This window comes from Pelmatolapia mariae, linkage group LG5 (genome assembly GCF_036321145.2).
Source record: "Pelmatolapia mariae isolate MD_Pm_ZW linkage group LG5, Pm_UMD_F_2, whole genome shotgun sequence".
In the NCBI taxonomy this organism is placed as follows: Eukaryota; Metazoa; Chordata; class Actinopteri; order Cichliformes; family Cichlidae; genus Pelmatolapia; species Pelmatolapia mariae.
The window spans coordinates 32,655,599-32,669,244 of NC_086231.1; the positions used below are offsets into that span (position 1 = coordinate 32,655,599).

At 41.5% G+C, this 13,646-nt stretch overlaps 1 protein-coding gene across 1 annotated transcript; it reads left to right on the forward strand.

Moving 5' to 3' along the window:
* The first annotated feature begins 342 nt into the window (after positions 1–342).
* LOC134628124 (solute carrier family 41 member 1-like) lies at positions 343–13,629 on the forward strand. Its single transcript, XM_063474804.1, has 10 exons — positions 343–1,561; positions 3,112–3,219; positions 3,479–3,550; positions 4,893–5,037; positions 5,132–5,278; positions 5,680–5,824; positions 5,925–6,004; positions 8,813–8,947; positions 9,915–10,063; positions 10,170–13,629. The coding sequence occupies exons 1-10, from the start codon at positions 1,367–1,369 to the stop codon at positions 10,347–10,349; spliced, it is 1,356 nt and encodes a 451-aa protein (XP_063330874.1). The 5' UTR covers positions 343–1,366; the 3' UTR covers positions 10,350–13,629.
* Positions 13,630–13,646: the final 17 nt, after the last annotated feature.

Sequence of the window (13,646 nt, forward strand, 5' to 3'; positions counted from 1 at the left end):
ATTATTATCGCTGTGCCATACGTCGCTAATGATTACTTTGTGTAACACAGAAGAGCAAATGACATAAGAAGGTGTGACGTAATGATCTCTGACAGACTGTAAATATCAGTTAGTGGCAGCGTGTGTGCTTCCTCCAGTCAAAGAGGATACACTGCATCCTCTGCAGGCAGCAGCAGCACCACGTGTCTGTGACAGGTACAGCACCTGCTGCTCTGAGTGCGTCACCCACTCAGAGTGTGAGGAGAAGGAGGAGCTATCAAAGAGGGGGAGAGCACATCTGCAGTCTCCTCTGAACTGATCTGAAAACAGACCAGGAGGAGAGAAGAGTCCTGATACAGCCTGGTCACTTCTGCTTCTACTCAGACATCTTTCTGATCATCACGCCTGCACACACACACACACACACACACACACACACACGTGTGCACTTTTTCTGTGACTGCCACCATCACAGAAAACGTCACGACTCATCGATCCATCTGGAAGACAAGGGAAGCCCTACCAGAGGAACAACAACAATCACCCTGCCTCCTCAGACAAGCCTCAGACGTCAGATCGTCCATCAGCGCAGCCTAGACCGACACCGCGGCGTCCCACAGATTAAAATGAAGAAGGTGCTCCAAAGCAGTGAGGCTCACACAGAGCAACAGCACGGCAGCGAGGAGATAGAGAGGGAGAAGGAGTGGCAGCACAGTAGGGCTGAGAAGAAGCTGCTGGCCTTCTGGATGTCCTTGTCTCACAGGACCTGGACCTTCTTCAGGCCCCGCGAGAGGCCGGGATTCCAGCGCTCCGCCTCAGCCGCCCGGCTGCTGAAGAGTGAGGCGTGAGGAGAGAAAGACAGGGGGCATGTGTGTGGCTGGAGAGTGTGTGTGTGTCTGTGTGTGCGTGTGTGTGATGGTCTGTCAGTAGCACAGTGTCAGAAGAGGCCTGGCAGACCTGCTGTCAAGTGGTCCTGTGTGTGTGTGTGTGTGTGTGTGTGTGTGTGTGTGTGCCTGTGTGAGTGGTCCATTCAAGTAGATGAAAGGTTCCATTCCTCTGGCTAGTCCACCATTTGCAAAAGCACTTTGTGTTGCTGCCCTGCCAGTCCTGGAGTGACAGGTGAAGGGCAAAGCACTGTTTACTTCTTCTTTAAGCATTGTTTTTCATCACCTGTGACTTAACGGCAAGCCTGGATTTTTGTGACAAGAACTTAACAATCTGGAAAAAGGAAATCTTCTCTGTCCTGGTTGTAACTTCTTACTCTAAGTGGATCATTAGATTCTTTTCAAACTAGCCTTCACTGATTCAGCTCGAAAGCTGAGTTTGTGGACATTCCTAGCTAGAAACACTTCAGCTCGAGGCAGGGATGGGTTAACAGGGATCAGCCATGGTGGTGACCCATCTGGCTCTGGAGTTTCGTTTCCAGGGGAAGAAGCTAAGGGGCTTCAAGTGCAAACTAACCCGCACAGCCCGCAGCTTCCTGCCAGAGAACTCATGGATCATTGCAGCCCAAATCCTGCTGCCTTACCTGGTGTCTGGTCTGGGAATGGTGGCAGCAGGAATAGTCATGGATGTTGTGCAAGTATGGAAACTAATTATTTTCACTGTATTAAACTGTATACACTAATTTCTAATTAGGTATGAGTGTAAAACAGGTTTTATAGTGACAGTGTTTAATGTAACCTTGAATGGTCAGTAGTGAGGATGAAAGAGGTGATTAAGTCATTCCCCATATATGCTTTGCAATCAAACCAAGATGTACAGAAATAATAGGAACAAATGTTAGTGGTAGGCTGAAATATAAATGTCAGCCGTCTTCCATTAAGGATTCAGTTTTATTTATTAGCAGAGATATCTGTACACCTAAAGCTGTGTCCACAAAGCAAGCTGATTATTGATTGCTAGTGGACATTTCAGGCTAGGTAACACTCTAATGTATTATATATATATATTTATATATATAGCTACTAGCTAACCTTAGCTGCTAATTTGTGCTCCCCCCTCTCACACAACTATGGTTATTTCTTGCTCCACAAAAGAGAAATAAAGTGGCAGCCAATATGTTAAAGTTGAGGCCACAATATTCAAATCCAAAGTCCAAAACGAATGAATGATGTCACTTGGTCACTTGTAACAGCGATGGCCGTCTTACAGGCAACACTTTACTTGCTAGCTTTTTTTTTTAAGACTAAATGAAAGATATGAAAGATACAAAAAACTAACATTTGAAGCATATTACATACTTTTACACTTTTAAAATGAAGTAAACTTTTAAGTAGACTGAACCATTGTTCTGTTTAAATAAATGAGGAGTCTTCACATCCAGTTTAGTCTCTGAGTTGCTGCTGCTACTGAAAAACTGAACAGACCGTGACGTCTGGTGCTGCTGCAGTTGGATACATGCTGTTCTAAATTTACTATTAGATAAATCATATACCCATTCCTAAATATTCATACACAGCCTAAACCCATAAATCCAAAATCTGGAGTAATATACTAACACAGACAAGTTCGACTGTTTTACCAGCATGTTAATAGTGTAGCTGTATGATGCAAAATGCTGCAGAGTCTGTTTTAGCTAAACACCATACCAAACCTTTGTTAAATGTTGTGTCAATTAACTTGGAGAAAATCCTTTGGACTAATGTTGTAAACATTAATTAAACCAGAAGTTAAACTTTGTTTGAGCGTGTCCACATTTATGAAAATGCAGGGGTATTACTCTGAGGTAGTCAGCTCTCCCACTGCCAAAAATAATCCATCAACCCCGGGAAATTATTAATGTTGCTGCTTTCTTCATATGAAAGCACTCGTGCTTATCTGACCACAAAGAATGTGATTAGATAAGAACACAGTGACCACTCACCCAGCTCTCTCTGAGACTGCAGTCCTAGTATTTATTAGACCACAAATCTGGAGTGTGTATGAGTGGTTTGATCAGATATAACCGGCATGTCCTTTCAACAAAGCTCCAGGAGATCACTTGTTGTGTTTTTCACCTATAAACAGTTAATAAGTGCTGAAAGGAAAGAGATAGTGACGAGTGTAAGATGCCTTTTAAAAAATAAGGGGCCAACTGTGTTTTAGCAAACAGTAGCTTTACTGTGCAGTTTCTTTGTTCTGTTTTTTTAGCACTGGGAGGTGTTCAAGGAGATCTCTGAGGTGTTTATCTTGGTGCCAGCCCTCGTGGGTCTGAAGGGGAATCTGGAAATGACACTGGCATCCAGACTGTCAACAGCAGTGGGTGGAAATACACTCACACACCTAGTCTTTTAACACAAATATACATTTAAAACATTACATGATAAACTGACATTGATACAGCATCATTGAACAAGAACTGACAATCAATACATGTGATTTTCTTTATCAAATCTTTCCAGGATTTAGACTGTACTAATAAATAATCTTGTCTGCCAGTGAGAATTGATTTTACACATTCACACTCGAGACTGTGCGATGGAGCAATATGATTACGTAAACCTGTTTGTGCCCACAGGCCAACACAGGGCAGATGGATGAGGCCCAGCAGCAGTGGAGGATGGTGTTCTGTAATCTGGCTCTCATTCAGGTGACACTGCAGCACAACGCACTCTTCATCCTATTAATAACACACTCCATCACTCTGCCGGTTCGCTGCTGGCTTCGTGACAATCCGCTTTAACTCAAAAAGCTTTGCTGGGGTGATTAGATCGTCCTCCCTTTCAAGACACTAATGTAGCTCAGCCAATTAACCACACACGATAACAGTCGAGGATGATTAAAAAAATGGGAGATCAGATCAGATATTGAAGCACAAAATCCCAAAACTGGTTTAATTCAGTGTCTGCTAATGAAAATACACTCTGCAGTGTACACAGTGCGAGCGGCAGTGAAGATATTTAACCAACTCTCTTCAAAGTTTTTAGCATTTCATATATTTCATGGAAGGATACTGTGAGATGTAAAGTCAGTGCTTCAGCTGATGCCCCTGTATGCAACCTGGTGGCAAATTTCACATAGGGTGCACAATTTCAGCTGCTTCAGCCTCTAGACAGGCACTCCTGTTTCTGCAAGCTGCTTTGCAACCCACTTCCCTCCACCACAGCTCCTCCAATTCACACTGTTCACTGTATTTCTCAATTAATGTCATGTCAGTGATGCCTCCACTGTTCTGTGAGGTCGGCATGGTATTTCCCTCTTCCTCACCTTACACTCAGCTTTTCACAAGTGCCTGTGAAAGGAACAGGGAGTCCACATACTGTACAATATGAGTTAATGCAGATGGAAAAAGCAGGCATAATGTGGTCCTGACACATATATATTTGCTACCACAGAGTTTAGTACTAGGATTTATAAACATGCCTAATAAAATATGGAATACAAATTAATCTATCTTTTAACTGTTATGGAGAAAATGTTATAGGATGCTGTTCCTTATTTTCTTCTTTATATGTGTTAAAAATGATCAGGGTAGGTCAGGGTATACACAGTAATTCTCAGATTTTTAAAAAATCTAAGTTGTATTTGATATAGTATGACAGAGGGGGGATCCTTAACAGGAACATTTCAGCTCTAAACATATAACTGTATTATAAAAACATTATGCAAAAATATCTGCGTGCACCAATCAGATGAGAGTTGGCTTAAAGGGAGAGGAGCTAGAAAATCTCCTCATCTGATAAAAAAGAGGGGCTGCTCAAAGGCCTTGTATAAGGTTAGGAAAGGTTATTTTTTACCAGGGAGTCATGCAGAGCTATTGTAGTAGATTCGAAGAAGGAAAATATGGAAATAGAATCAGAATCTTTAAGCATTTTTGTTACTCTAACAGGGCACATTTGGTGACATTTTAGTTAAAAGAATAAAATGTCTAAAATCAAACTTGCTCTTTCATTGCTTTGTTTCCTTGTCTTTGCTCTGTCCTTCTTCCTCAGGTTCAAGCCACAGTGGTTGGTTTCCTGGCAGCAGTTGCAGCAGTAGGTCTTGGAGGTCTGACCAAAGGGAGGGTGGATGTTACCCAGGCTGCTGTCCTGTGTGCCAGCAGTGTCACCACTGCTTTCATTGCCGCACTGTCTCTAGGTCAGACAAAGGACCTCGTTGCTCTGGAGGAAGAAACAATGTAGAACACAACATGGAGGTATTCATCTCTGGTATCCTGTGTGTTCGGTTTCAGGGTTAGTGATGGTGGCAGTGATCATCGGCTCCAGGAAGGTGGGCATCAACCCAGATAACGTGGCCACGCCCATCGCTGCCAGCCTGGGAGACCTCATCACTCTGTCTTTGCTCGCTGGGGTCAGCAGTCTCTTCTTCCTTTACAGAGGTCAGAGGTCATATATAACATTATAAAAGCAACATTTCAGTACACAGTATGTCTCAATGTCTCAATATTCTGTACGTTTAAAGAAACAAGATCGCAGCTACAATCAGAGCATTTTTTGTGATATAAAGCAGTCTTTAAAGCAGGTTAACTAAGTTATTACAGCCAGTTATTAGCAAAGTGTTAGGGTGTTTCAGCCAGGAGAGGGCAGCAGATCCCATCTCTTATTTTTATGCTTACAGCAGAAGTAGATGCCAGACATTCTGACAGTCTGCTCTTTCACCAATCCCTGCTCCCTCTCAAAAAAGACTCAAAGATAAAGAGAAGCAATCATTTTTTTTTAGTACATGAAGAGTTTGTGGAATATTTCTGAAAGATTTATTCTCTACAATGTTACTCTGCAGACATATGGTACCTGCCCTCTGTGGTGTGTGGTTTCTTCCTGTTCCTTGTCCCTGTGTGGGTCATTATTGCTAGTCGCTCTCCACAAATCAGGGAGGTCCTAAAGTCAGGCTGGCAACCAGTCATTTTGGCCATGTCCATCAGCAGGTGAGGCGACCTGTCACAGATCACTGTGTCACTTCCTTTTCAGTGTAGGAGTGCAATAGGTGCAACTATTATTTGTATCGTGTCTTTTCTTCTTCCCCAGTATTGGTGGTTTGATTCTGGATAAAACTGTGAGCAATCCAAACTTTGAGGGTATGGCAGTATTTACTCCAGTCATCAATGGTGAGTAAAAGAAGAACCAGCCAGTGCAGATATGTGCAGAAAGAAATATTACATTTATCTGTTTCTTCTTAATTTCTCCTGCAGAGCATTCATGCAAACAGTTAATAAGTGAGGGATAATAAGGTTTGAAATGCACATTTTAAACCTTATTATGCAGCATTTATTAACACTTTAAATGCAGAAGCAAATTATCCACCGGTATTTTTGAAATTTTGAGAGAAAGCTTTAATTTTAATGGAGTGACACAGAACACCGTACAAAAATCCAGAAACAAAAATAAATAAAAGTTATTAATTGATTTGGATTTCATTGAGTGAAATAATTATTTAATACCCAAGCAAAACATGACTTAGTACTTGCTGGAAAAGCCCTTACTGGCAAGTACAGGGCATTGAGCCCACTGTTTTTGTGACCGGGTGCTTTATAAACTGGCAACCCGAAGCTTCAGTTCCCTTCTATACAACTGATTTCTCATTAACCTTAATGAGCTTCTGCTTTAGCCACTCTTTGTGTTGCCTTGGTGTTTTCATGGGGCATTTGTTGTGCAGAAAGACCCATCCAATGTTCTGGCTGAGAGAAGGAGGTTCTCATCTAATATTTTACAATACATGAGCCCTGGATTCCTGCTGAAAAGTGCTGAAAAGTCATCCTGTACACTTAGGCGAAAAACAGCCCAAAACATAATGTTTCCACCTCCGTGCTTTACTGTGGGGATGCTGTTCGAGCTCGATTTCGACCACAGCACTTTCTCCCAAGCCTTCTTTTATAACTTGTAATGTGTCTTTCATGGATTTTTGGTTGATATTCTGTCTTTCACCATAAAAATGCAAAACTGTTTGTTTCTTTGGAAGTGAGCAAACTTTTATATTCAGCAGGGGATCAAATAATTATTTCCCCACAGTGGGAGGTAAATGCAACAGCAGTAATGTTATTGTGTGTTTTGCATGCTGCCTAATTTTGTAAAACAGTGTAACTGACTCGGCCTGATTCTAAATCCTGCTCCATTAAATAAAATAACCACACTCATAAACGTGTCTGCAGCAGTTCAGTGGCAACATCAGCGTGCTCGTTTATCATGTTTCAAATCTCATTAGGGACACATTATCCATCTAATGATTGTTGAGACATTTCAGCCAAAGTCACATGCCAAGTTGCTTCTGTTGTCGGAGGATGAATCAAAGGAATCACGGACAATCAGTGTATATGACAAATATCAGTCTGGAACAAAGTAATAGGCCAACTTTTCTATCACATACTCAAAAAAGCTCTTCTGATGTAGCAACATTTCAAACATATTTTAAAGTTGATAAAGTATATTAAAAAAATAAAAGATAAAGTTTCAGTCAGAGGAGCATATTTAGTGTAACTTTATAGCTTTATAGCTGGCTCTCAACAACTCTTTGCAGGCAATAATTTACAATTCCTTATGCTTTCCGTAGTACTTCCTCTTCAAGAACTGGAACTTAGGGGACTCATCTGGCACTTCCTCATATAGGACCCTCCCCTTTTATGAGCCCCCAATAAGTGAAGTAGGAATTATGAATTTAATTACATACAGATATTCTTTGGGATATCTGTTTGATTATGGTGAAACAATTAGTGACATATCTTCTATGTGTGTTTAAAAAAAATAAAGCTGGCATGTTTTCTGAAGGAGAATGGAGAGCAGGAATGTAGGTTTATGGTATTTTCATCCGCCCTCAGCTTTGAAGAATAGTTCATAGTTAGCTTAATTGCTATCAATAAAAAAAAACATCAAGCCAACTGATGTCATGTGGAAATTGTTGAAGCCTGCAGGAGCCCAGCAGTTAATCCCATTACTTATAAGTCCTGCTGTGTCCACACCCTGACAGCGAGGCGGTAAGCAAGCTGAGCCTTGCTTTTAAAGGGCTTCAAATCTGAGGGCTTACTCAATCATGAGACATTAATGTGCTGCTGATTTCGAGGAGTCTCCTTCCTGTCAAAGTGGGCTAGATCTTTGCTTTGTGGCCAGCCTGCTGTCCACAAAGCGGCATACTAAGTAGAGAGGAATAACAATGGTCTTTACATAAACCACAAGCCTGATCAGAATGCCAACTATGCATTCACTGGCTCTCATTTCCGCAGCATCCCTGCCAACCTCAGTGCTACCAAACACTCCTGCATGTATTGCCATCCCAGTACAGGAAGTGCATTTGCATTCCAATTCAGAGCTCTCCTCTGCAGCCTTGCTGACCAGAAACACTCCTCCATTTTTTTGTTCAAATGAGCCATGTGCTCCAAAGCTCAGCAAATCCAGGAGGTTTTGTTTTTAATGACATCAGCCCGAGGGGTGAGCAGCATTGGGACTAATATGGCACAACAATGAGTATGCCTTTTCCAGACATTCAGAGAAAAAAGCCCCCAAGAGACCCTGCTGTAGGAATAACTGCTGAATAGATTCCTAGCAAAATTAGTTGTTGGACGGTGAGTTATTTTTCCAAGATAACTCCGTTAACTCTCCAGTGCCTGCTCAGCCTCTCGTGTGACTCTTAGATGAAAAGGGAACAGTGGCTTAACAAGTGATGACTGTAATGCACTCTATGATATATGCATGTTTGCAAATACCACAGTAATACAGCCATATTAACACATAAATAAAACGCAACGCAGTGGTTACAAAGTCATTTTGAATGAGCAGTGCTTTCCTGTCATCAGCAACACCACCCTTTCTTTGGTGTTTTCAGTGGAATCTTGGAATGCAGTTGTGCTTTTTGTCCTGTTATTGCTGTTTTTATTAAAATGTCAAACATGATCAGCTATGCTCAGTACTTGTTCATATCCACACAGGTGTAGGGGGAAATCTGGTGGCCATCCAGGCCAGCAGGATGTCTACTTACCTCCACTACTGGAGTGTTCCCGGAGCTCTTCCGGTCAACATGAGTGAGAAGTGTCCTGGACCCTGTGCTACCTTCTTCTCTTCAGGTTAGATACTGAACAAATACACTATTTACATGTGAAGTGTATGCACTTTGCATAGGCAGCATATTTAATGTTGAACGTATGAGAGGGAACTAGACCTGCTCTCACTCACTGCACTCTGCTTTCAAGCTTTAGAAAATCTAGCCAGTGATGTGCCTGGCTTGTCTCGACCTTTCTTCCCGTTAAAAGGGATTTTTCTGGAGTTGTTGTACTGGATTCTTTTGTGCATTTTATTTTATTGCTGCCTGCTGCAGGTCTAGAGTCCTTCTCAGTGATATTCAATCTTTGACAGCTTGGAGTGTTGCCAATTTAGCTGCTTCCTGCCACTATCTGGAAGGAAAGTATATGTTTTGTGTAGTCATGGTTGAAATATAGTTCCAGTAGAAGTTGTGCCAGTGTTAAGGGCTTGAGGTACTGATTGTAAGAAAATAATATACCCGAGCACTATGTGGTACATCAGACTCATAACCTCTTGTGCTCGGCCTTCTTTCTTATCCTACTGAATTAATCGAATTCCAAAAGTTGCATCAAAAGGTCTAGAATGCTGACAGGCAAAGTTGCAACCTTCTGACATGGGCAAGTTGGGTAGATATCTGTTAACAAACTTTTAGTAAGGAGTAGATCTAATGTCACTGTTAAAAAACCAAAACAACAAAGACGGATGCATTTAATTCCTTCCTTGCAATAATCTGATTATCATTTCTCTGTTTGTAAGAGTTGGTCTGTGTCTGTACGTGGAAACAACCTCGACACCCAGTTCAGTTTTTGCCATTATGCTGTAACCAGTTTGGACCAGCCAGATGACGTCAGAGTTTCAGCCATGTTTGCTTGGCTCTGTCTCAGGATCTTAGCTGTTCCTAGTATTGTTCAAAAGTCAGTCGACTAACTATCAGCCAGAGAGACATGGGAATAGGCTTTTAATGTGCACCTATTGAACAGTCCTTATGACTTTCTTTCCATGTTTATTCAGATGTGAACTCCAAATCAGCCAGAGTCCTGGTCACCCTAGTGGTCCCAGGTCACCTCCTCTTCCTGTACACCATCCACCTCCTGCAGGGAGGTCACACTGCCATGACGCCAATGTTTATCATGTGCTTCCTGCTTGCAGCTCTGCTTCAGGTCAGAGATCCTCTTAAAAGTTTTCATTTTCAAAACAACTGTGTACTTTAAAAAGAAACAAAGAGTCTTCATCTTTGAAACACGTGCGACTGCTGTCACTATGCAGGTGGGGATTTTGCTCTATGTGGCCAGCCTGATGGTGCGCTGGCTGTGGCGAAGGGGCCTGGATCCAGACAACTTCTCCATCCCCTACCTGACAGCTCTCGGTGACCTGCTGGGTACCGGCTTCTTGGCTCTGAGCTTCAGGCTGATTGTGATGATCAGCTCTACTCAGACTGGAGTTTGATACAGAAACATAGTCCTGCATATCCTGAAAGCACTGTTCCCTGTGTGCAAGACGCCAAAACGAACTGAAAAGAAGGAACGAGAGGACAGAAGGTGTTATTTCTACACTCATTATCATGAAAAGAAGAATGGAATTTTAGCTAAGGAAAACATATTTAGTACAAGGGCACAGTTTTACTCATTAGATTTCTGATTCTCTCCTCATAATTCGTTAAACTTTAAGATCTGCTCTATATTTCTGTTGACCATGAAACAGCACAGCTGTTACCTCTTTTCCACGAACACAGTCTTTAGGCTGCATCTACCAATCAGTGGTGAATTTCTTGTTGTAGTCTAGCCTGTAACCACCAATTCAGTGGTTTCATCTTTGGGCCCAGCAATTTGGTAGTACCAGCCTTCTGGCACCAATCAAAGTCTTTTTTAGCTCTAGATTGGAGACTTGCATTGGGACCACACTGGTACAAAAGGGATATTTGTGTTCAGACAGACTGTCAAGCCTTACAGTTACATACAAAGCAATCTGTAGGCAGTATTTGTCCAGCTGCCATTGAATTGTCTTTGTGAAGTTTCTGATGAGGTCAGACGGAGCCTGAGTGGTCTGTAACAGACAGCTGGTACATTAGCATGTAGGGGAGAATAAACACACCAGCCACACTGTCAGATCTGTGTAAATTATAGCCGGCCCAAAGCTGGAGCAGGTAATGTCTGGTGTACTGTTTTGGTCTCTAGTCCACCTGTTAGTAGGATTATTGGTTACTAGTTTAACTCTAATGGCGTATTCCAATCTATCTCATAAATAATTCACCAGAAACCCAAAGCTGAAGTATATTAGTGCTTAAGCGTAGTCACCGGTTTGTTACAGACACTGTGATAAAGACAGCTTGGAGGACTTTGTTTGTTAGATAGTATTTTGCAAGAAAGAACACAATGCTAGCTTATTAAAATATAACCGTTTAATATGCTCAAGAAACAGCAGAGTGAGGAGACATCCAAGGGACTGAAATATTTGCTAAAGAACAATTGAGGAATGAATAAGGAAGAAGCTGAGCACTAATGAGCTGAGCACTTCCCTAATACCTCCTGATGATTATTTACCAAAGTAATCAGCTGGGAGATGTTACATTAGTGAAACAATAGCTAGTAAATAGCCTGTAAATGAAACTAATTCCCTGCTTTGTTTGCCATTGTTTCCTATCTTACACGCTTTTGTTTTCCCCCTAATGAAGTACAGAGCTTCACCTTCAGCTTGAAGCGACAGAGAAAGAGCAGTTTACATGAATGCTACAGTAACGAGTATCTACTTAGCTGGGTTACTTGAGGTGACAAAGAAACAGCAGGTAATAATTTGGTTCAGCCTGTTGTCCAAACATGTTAATAGCTATTGTTCCATTTTGTTGGTAATTTAAAAGTACACAGTTCTCATTATTTTAGTTTCAGAACATTTCATAACTGCAGCAAAAACAGGCTGTTACTGTGATGGAAAGCAAAATATCTGATAGTGTTGGTCAGGCTAGCATACATTTCATAGGCTGTGTCACATTCATTGTAAGGTCCAAATAGGTTTTGCTACTTTTGCAATTTTGGGTAAAAAATGAATCCCTAAAAACATCCAATCTAGGAAATTATAAAGGAAGACTTGATGAACAAAGTCCCACATAGTTCCTGAATTTTTCCCCACCAAGTTTGTGTGACCCTTGTTGTTTTGTAAAAAAGCAGACATAACAATCACAACAGATTTTATTTTGTGAAAAGTAAATCATTCATTGTGTGGTTATAATTTATTCACAACATACAGTACTGTGCAATAATCTCGAGTCTCCCCATCCTTTCATTATATGTTGCTTCCCCTCCCCCCTTCAAGAGAAGGTCTTGAACAATAGTTCTCCAGGTTTTCAGAAGGTCTTTCAAAGTTTTTCTTTGGAGATTGGCTGAGTTTTCACCCATTTTCAGTCCAGTGCTTGTACCGGACCATTTTCAGAGCAATACTTTGTTCACACCGACCTATGAACAGCTATTAGCTGAAAACCTGGCATCTCTTGCCATGGTGTGCAGTGTGTTGTTAAAAAATGTGAGGAAACTGTGGTGTTGGAGATCGTGATCCACTATGCAATACCACACGGAAAGCATTTGATTGGCAGCAATTTCATTTGTCGGCATGGCAATGATCCCCAAAACACGGTGCAGCACTGAGTCATGGATCGGCCTCCCCAGAGCTCGGACCTCAACATTACTGAAGCAGTGTGGGATGATCTCGGCAGAGAACTGAACGAAAGGCAGAAAGATCCAGAGAAGAGCTTTGAGTGTCCTTCAAGAAGCCTGGAGAACTAATCGTGAGGACTACTGCACAAAATCACAAAAATGCTTTGAAGCTTGTTACAATTGTACAGACACTTGTTTTTGCATTGCACCCATTTTAGCAAAATATAAAGAAATGAGGGGCTCAAGACTTTTGCACTATAGTTTATATCAATTTTTACTGTTTTCACTGCTGATAGCTCTTCACACCCAGCACTGAGGCACAGATATTCCCACTGTAGATAAGCAGCATGTAAAAAAGAGAATACAGGAAACAGGTGGTGGAAGAAAAACAAAACAAAACAAAACACGCGGACAGGGTGGAGTTGTTTTGCACTTTAGTCTCCATATTCACCAGCTCACTGTGGCCATTATCAAAACCACAGTCCATTCAAAGTGGATGCAGCGAGTGGGAGTAATGTAGAACCACCGTAATAACCGTTGGCACATCTGTACAACTGTTGTCAGCTCCTAAATGTTACACGGCAAATGATCGTATTCAGGCAATAACATATATAACTGAGTGTAAATGTATACTAGGCGTTGCACAGTCTGGATGAATGTTAGATTTTAATCGTGCTTATTTTCTGTAGATTTGTGCCTTTTAAACCGTGACGAGCCTTCCGTTGGTTCTTGCCAAATTTCTACTGGATCTCTTATTTTTTTTGTGCAGCACGATGCCACTGAATATAGCCTGTCGTATTTAACCGTGTCTGTGTTCCAGGTATTGATGGCACGGATTGTTTTTGTGCTATTTTTGTGAACAAATGATTTAGTATGCACTTTTCTGTATGGGGCCTTCTCAATTGTTTGATATGCACTTGTCATTAGTGGTCTGGAAATAGCACTCAGAAACAGTAATTAATCCTATTTCCACTGACATCGAGCTTGACTGGACTTCGTAGTACCGTTGCCTTTATAAACACTTCTAGGTCACATCCAGTCATGGTTTATCATTTCAATAAAAGATTGACATGCAAAATGTGCCCGGCGTATTCTGCAT

What these genes read in the sequence shown, in the direction of transcription:
- LOC134628124 (XM_063474804.1), top strand. Translation starts at nt 1,367, where the DNA reads ATGGTGGTGACCCATCTGGCTCTGGAGTTTCGTTTCCAGGGGAAGAAG. An exon ending in CATTGCCGCACTGTCTCTAG is followed by an intron (nt 5,038 to 5,131) that starts GTCAGACAAAGG and finishes GTTCGGTTTCAG; the next exon opens with GGTTAGTGATGGTGGCAGTG. An exon ending in TTGGCCATGTCCATCAGCAG is followed by an intron (nt 5,825 to 5,924) that starts GTGAGGCGACCT and finishes CTTCTTCCCCAG; the next exon opens with TATTGGTGGTTTGATTCTGG.